Source organism: Cinclus cinclus, chromosome 4, assembly GCF_963662255.1.
Source record: "Cinclus cinclus chromosome 4, bCinCin1.1, whole genome shotgun sequence".
Classification (NCBI taxonomy): Eukaryota; Metazoa; Chordata; class Aves; order Passeriformes; family Cinclidae; genus Cinclus; species Cinclus cinclus.
The window spans coordinates 25151932-25157992 of record NC_085049.1 but is presented as its reverse complement, the minus strand read 5'-3'; the positions used below and the strand labels follow the sequence as shown (position 1 = coordinate 25157992).

At 43.4% G+C, this 6061-nt stretch overlaps 1 protein-coding gene across 1 annotated transcript; it reads left to right on the top strand.

Annotated features, from left to right (window-relative positions):
- Nucleotides 1-3053: 3053 nt before the first annotated feature.
- SYCE3 (synaptonemal complex central element protein 3) lies at nucleotides 3054-4256 on the top strand. The gene is made up of 2 exons (XM_062490924.1): nucleotides 3054-3162; nucleotides 4087-4256. Exons 1-2 carry the CDS (start codon nucleotides 3054-3056, stop codon nucleotides 4254-4256), a joined length of 279 nt encoding a protein of 92 aa, XP_062346908.1.
- The last annotated feature ends 1805 nt before the right edge of the window (nucleotides 4257-6061 follow it).

Here is a 6061-nt window from a genome sequence, read left to right as displayed (position 1 = left end):
TTCAAACCAGCTACTCAGTTGGCAGTGAAATGAGTGATAATCAAGAGATGAGCAAGTCTGCTGCATAATGAGAATATACAAAATCATTTAAAAACAGGACTCAGTTTGTGTTTGTGTGGATGAAAAAATAGTAACAAGAGATAGCCCAAACCATTCAGGGTTTGGATATTCATCTGGAATGGGACATGACTTGGACCACGGACAATTCAGAAATAGGACATGATTTTCACCCTGCTAGAAACCAGATAATTCCTATCTATTAACTCCTGACAAACTCTGAGTCTTGTTGCTCTTTCTCCAGAAAAATTCTAACCTGATTTTGCCTAGTCCTGCAAACACCTTCCCCAGCAATTTTTTTTTCAGTTATGCAAAGATGATGGAATCACAAAACAGTTTGGGAAGGGACCTTCAAAGACCACGCAGCTCCAACCCCCCTGTGGTGGGTAGAGATGCTTTCCACTAGTCTATACAGCTGACCTTGAACACTTCCAGGGATGGACATCTACAACTTTCTCAAGGTAACCTGTTCCAACTTCTCACCACCCTCACTGGCAAGTATTTTTTCCTCATATCCAATATAAACCTACCCTCTTTAGCTGTGAACCTGCTGGTCCGACGTCTCCCTCCACCCCGCAGGTTGGGAAAAGCAGCAGGAGCACCACCCACCCAGCTTTCAGACTTAGGCGCTAAGATGTACCTTCTACGTTACTGTCGGCAAAGTTCCTGAAACCACCGCGGGCCATCCGCTGCGGCCCCTCTTGGGCTCCCGCGGCTCGCCGTGCCCGGGGCGGTGCTGGGGAGGGCGCTCCGTGCTGCAGGTGGGGCCGTGGGCAGGGGGGGAGCCGTGACCTGCTCTGCTGCGGGACCCGGGCACGGCGGACCAGGCTGGGTCCTGTTTAACACCCTCTATCCTTCTCTGGTTTTTTTTCTTATGATTAAGCACACTGAAAGGCAGCAGACTGGCAGTTTTATTAACATAATTATACCTTTTATCTGCGGGACAGCTGTAGCACGCGTAGAAACCACCCGAACCACGCACACGGTTTGGTTGGATGGATGGGCGGAGTTCAATAGGATGAGGTTTAATAATTCCAAGTGCCGAGTCCTGCATTTTGGCCACAATAATCCCCTGCAACATTACAGGCTGGGGACAGTGTGGCTGGACAGTGCCAGACTGTGCCCTGGTGGCCAAGAGGCCAATGGCCCCTGGCCTGCATCAGGAATGGTGTGGCCAGCAGGAGCAGGGAGGTCATTCTTCCCCTGTGCTCAGCACTGGTGAGGTCACACCTCGAGTGCTGTGTCCAGTTCTGGGCCCTCAGTTTAGGAAGGACCTTGAGGACCTGGAGCGTGTCCAGAGGAGGCAACGAGGCTGTGAGGGGCTTGGAACACAAACCCTGTGAGAAATGGCTGAGGCAGCTGGGGCTGTTCATCCTGGAGAAAAGGAGACTCAGAGGGGACCTTATCACTCCCTACAGCTCCCTGAGAGGTGTTTGTAGTCAGGGGGTGTTGGTCTCTTTCTCCAGGCAGCACCCGACAGAACCAGAGGACACAGCCTTGAGCTGCACCAGGGTTAATACAGGTTGGATATTAGGAAAAAGCTTTTTACTGCAAGAACGATCAGGTACTGGAATGATCTGCCCAGGGAGGTGGTGGAGTCACCATCCCTGGATGTGATTAAAAAAAGATTGTCTGTGGCACTCGGTGCCATGGTTTAGTTGAGGTGTAAGGGCATGGGTTGGACTCGATGATCTTGGAGGTCTCTCCCAACCTGGTTATGCCGTGATTCTGTCTGTGATGCCGCACAGAGCCGGCCGCAGCGGTGCTGGAAGCGAGGGGCAGGCGGGACACGGAGCCGGGACACGGTGCCAGGACACGGTGCCAGGACACGGTGCCAGGACACGGTGCCAGGACACAGCCACGAGCCGCTCTCAGCGCCGACGAACTCTCCCAAGCTCTTGTTTTCGTGAAACGCAGAATTAACCGAGCGCGAGGAAGGCGCGGGCGCGGCCGCCGGGCGGCGTTTGGTGTCCGTTACCGCCCGCTCTGTCCGTGAGGGCGGGCGGCGGCGGCCGCGCGGCCCCGGGGAGGTGACCTTGGCGGCGGCCGGAGAGTGTCCGTGGTGTGGGACAGCACCGGGGCTTGGGCTCTGCAAGGGCTCTGCAAGGGTTCCGGGACAAGGGGGCTGCCCGGTTAACCTCAGTTTTACCTCGTTGTATGGAGACACTTGGAACACCCAGCGTCCCAGGTTGGGCACGGTTTAAAATGCTGTAGAGCCATTACAGAGCACTCGTCGCGTTCCTTCCGCACCTATCAGCAATAAAACCCGGAAAACAGATACCCACTGAGAAATTATACATCACACTGCATAGTTTTTGTCCTATAAAGTCACTACACTGAAGCTCTTGCATCTCTTTTCTTCATGGTTCCGTCCCATCCATTGATGGTTTTCAGTAAAAGAAATTAAAGGCAATACTCTGCGTACATTTTCGGTGAACACTGAGGTTCTGAAAGCCTATTTTTGCCCCAAGCATTTTTACATCATAGAATTTCACTCCCTACAACTAAGCAGATTTAGGGAATCATAATCACTTACCTGCCTCTATGGTGACAGAACTTCGTGTTTGTACTTAACCTGGCTGGAGCCTGCAATTGTGAAATAAATACTGGTTACAAGTGAGGATTTTAAAACTAACTTTGAAAATAAGGAATTGCCCTGGGTCAGAGTATTTGGGAGAGAAGCTGGAAAACAACTGTAACAGGGTAATGAAGTTTGCTAGTGAAGGGTTTGACACAATGATCTTTGATTACTGATACCAAAAGTCTTGCACCAGCACAGCATATTCGAGCTAATTCTTTCTACATAATTTCAAAATGGATTACAAATAATGTGCAGCATACAGGTGATGACCAGTAATTTTATGGTCAGATTCTTGCTGAATTCACAGTGTATATGCTTTTTTTTTTCTTTCCATTGCACTGTTACTTTGTCTCAGCTGTGAAAATGAACTCACTTTAGAGTAAAATAAAGTAGGAAATTCCTGGTTTCCTTATAGATGGCTGAATCAGAATCTCTGGAAGGAAACTCTGATAACAGGGGAAAAAATGTGGAGGACTTTAAAATGGACATGAAAGAATTTCTGGAGGAAATGGAAAGACTAACAGGTATTAAGAATTATATGGATTTTTGTACTAAAGACATTGAAGATTTTTTATATTGATTCTTGTAACTTCTATGCGATAGAAATGTAATTAAAACAATTATCATCAACTAATGCCCTCGTGTTAATTGTGAAAAAGCATGCAAATAATTTAGGCAGTTCAGATGGCTCAGAATTACAAATCAATAGATGATGGATGCTTAGTTCAGAGCGTTCACTAAAAACAGAAATACTGCTGAAGTGTTTAATGTACAATTATTAAAACACAATATTTAAAATGAGACTTAATTCTGAAAAATGGAAGACCTATCACCTCTCAGGTCAATGTACTATTGTGAATTCTTGGTAAAATAAAAGGGAAAATATGTAAGTGTACATAAGTACATAAATTTAGTACATAAACGCTAAAACTATTTGTTCAGCTTTATCGGATACTCACTATTTCAAAATCAATTTCATTATTTATGTTACTGATTATTTCAAGATCAATTTCATTACTTAAGCTGTCCTTAAAATATTTCATCTCTTCATTGCAGTCTCCTTGATCTTACTTTTCGTCACCTAACACAAACTGTAAATGGTCTGGAGGAAGGATTCCTTATATAGTATTCATATATTTTAAAACAGTCTCTTGACCCTATCCATTTGGTTACCTGTTTTGTTGCCATTTTTAGGTGAAGTGTCCATCTCTGTGTCACAATTTACATCACTGTACTTCCATTACGAACTGTTTTGAGACATTTACAAACAAGTAATCCTGAACAGTCTATTTCATCTTGAGTATTACTGTAGGCAGTTTCCATTTTATCTTCCAGCCTTGAGATCTGAACTAATAATAACAACTCATTTTATTAACTGAATATATTTATTGAATCAGCCATTGCTTTTTCCTTTAGCCAGAAAATAGTAATACCTGTTGTGTTTGCAGTGTGTGCAGCCAGGACAGCCTATGACTGTGTAACCATCCAGACCAACCCAGACCTGCCCAATGCCGTGCAACACTTGGAAGATGTCTTCCTGATATGCAGAGAGCAGATAGAGAAGAAATGGCAAGAGGTGCTAATGGAATCTAGAGGTGAAGGGCAAAAAAAGGAATAAATTTAATTTGGTCATGCTGGCAGAACGACATCCTTTGGAAAATCACTTAGGTATTTTTTATTCTTCCAGCTGTGGAGGTTTCACAGGAACTGTGGGAAATGGAGTGGCTTTTCTCTTGCTAGAACTTGATTGGCTGTGGAAGTATTTGAATGAGATTACACATATAGCTTTATATAGATTAGGGTAAAAGGCAGCAATATGTGTATTTACATGATGCCCATCAGTAATCCCTGTAGTGTTTGTACACACAATTGACACACCCTCTGTCCTTTTCCCTGGAAGATCATATTCACTCTATGGTCAATATAACTAGAATTCTTTGAGACCTGAAGAAACTGGGGCGATAGCAAGCAGGGGTGCTATAGAGGATCATCACAGTGGCATGGCACTAGCCCATGCCTTTCAAACAAAACTGAAGAATGGCTTATTTTTCCAAATGCAACACAGGTAAAATTCTATATTTGCAGATAGATTGAGTCGGTTTTATTTAGGATTATCATCTAGGTGTTCAATTACATAGTTTTATTACTTAGATAGAGCATCAGTAGTTGTTTCATCTTCTTCCATTAGATTTTTAACCATTTCTTTGAACTGGTTTCCCCAGAAAGACTGTTCCTCTCAAACCCTCTGAAGGTGGCATAAAATATTTTTTTTTAACATTATAGACTGCAGTGCATGTGGTGGCATTGCTGCAGAAACTAAACTAACCTTGTTACAAAACATGCCTCTCTCCATATGTTCTTACTGTGCAATATTAGAAAAGGACAAAAAAATTTGCTTTTTTTAGTCAGGATGTGGATTAAAAGCAGCACCTCGTGGCTTGTAGTTATAAATAAATGTGTAATTTATCAGAGATGGAAGTCAGTGCAATAAGTTTTAAGGATCTTCCCTTCTATTAAAATCAGTCTCTGAACTAGAAAGTAAGTACCATGTAGCAAGTGAGAGCACCTCCATCTCCTCTGAAGAGGTATTTAATGATTTGAATCATATCTAAATGATCCCTGAAATTTTAGGCTGTATATTTCTTTAAGAATGGTTGGTTTAAATTCAGACAGAATGTTTATCCACTTTAGTAAAGATTATATGGTCACTTTTTTTAACAGTACCAAGTAGTTCTAGAGGTACAAATGGTAAGAACAAACTTTGAACTCTACACTTGACTTTCCCATGGGTAGGTCTTCACTTCTGCCCAAGATTTTCTTCCCAGATGTGTGATGATTATGAGAGGAAAGTTAGAGATAAGCAATGCTGCCTATTCCTAGAAAAACTACACAGCAATATGTTTATATCTTATTTCGCTATTTTCCCCTTTATTTATAGGATTATTATTCACCGTCTACACCCTATTTCAGCCCCACTAGAGCCTGCAGCAGAGCCCAGATAGCCCACACTTCAACACCTTTATTTTCCTGTCGCAGAGATGTGTCCCTGAATTTCCAGAAAAAAATGAAGTGGAGTAACAGCCCCATCTAGTGCTCAATTAACTGAACCAGTAAACTGAATTTCAGACCTCGCTTAAACCCCCCAGCACCCATTTTCTGTGATGAGAAGTGGCAGCAGTTGTGTGGGGTGTAACACTGCAATGCTTTTACCATGGCACAGCAAAACTTCCTGCTCTTAGTTATGCACTGCACCTGTTGGTAAGTCAAGAGGCTGATGCCCAAGAGTAACCTATCCAAGAGCCATCAAGTGGAGCCATAAATATTCTCAATACTCTGTTTTAAAGTTTCCATTGACAATTTCTTACCAAGAAATTGTAACTCCTGTACATTTTTGGTGGTTGAAACTCTGCCCTTCTCTCCAGC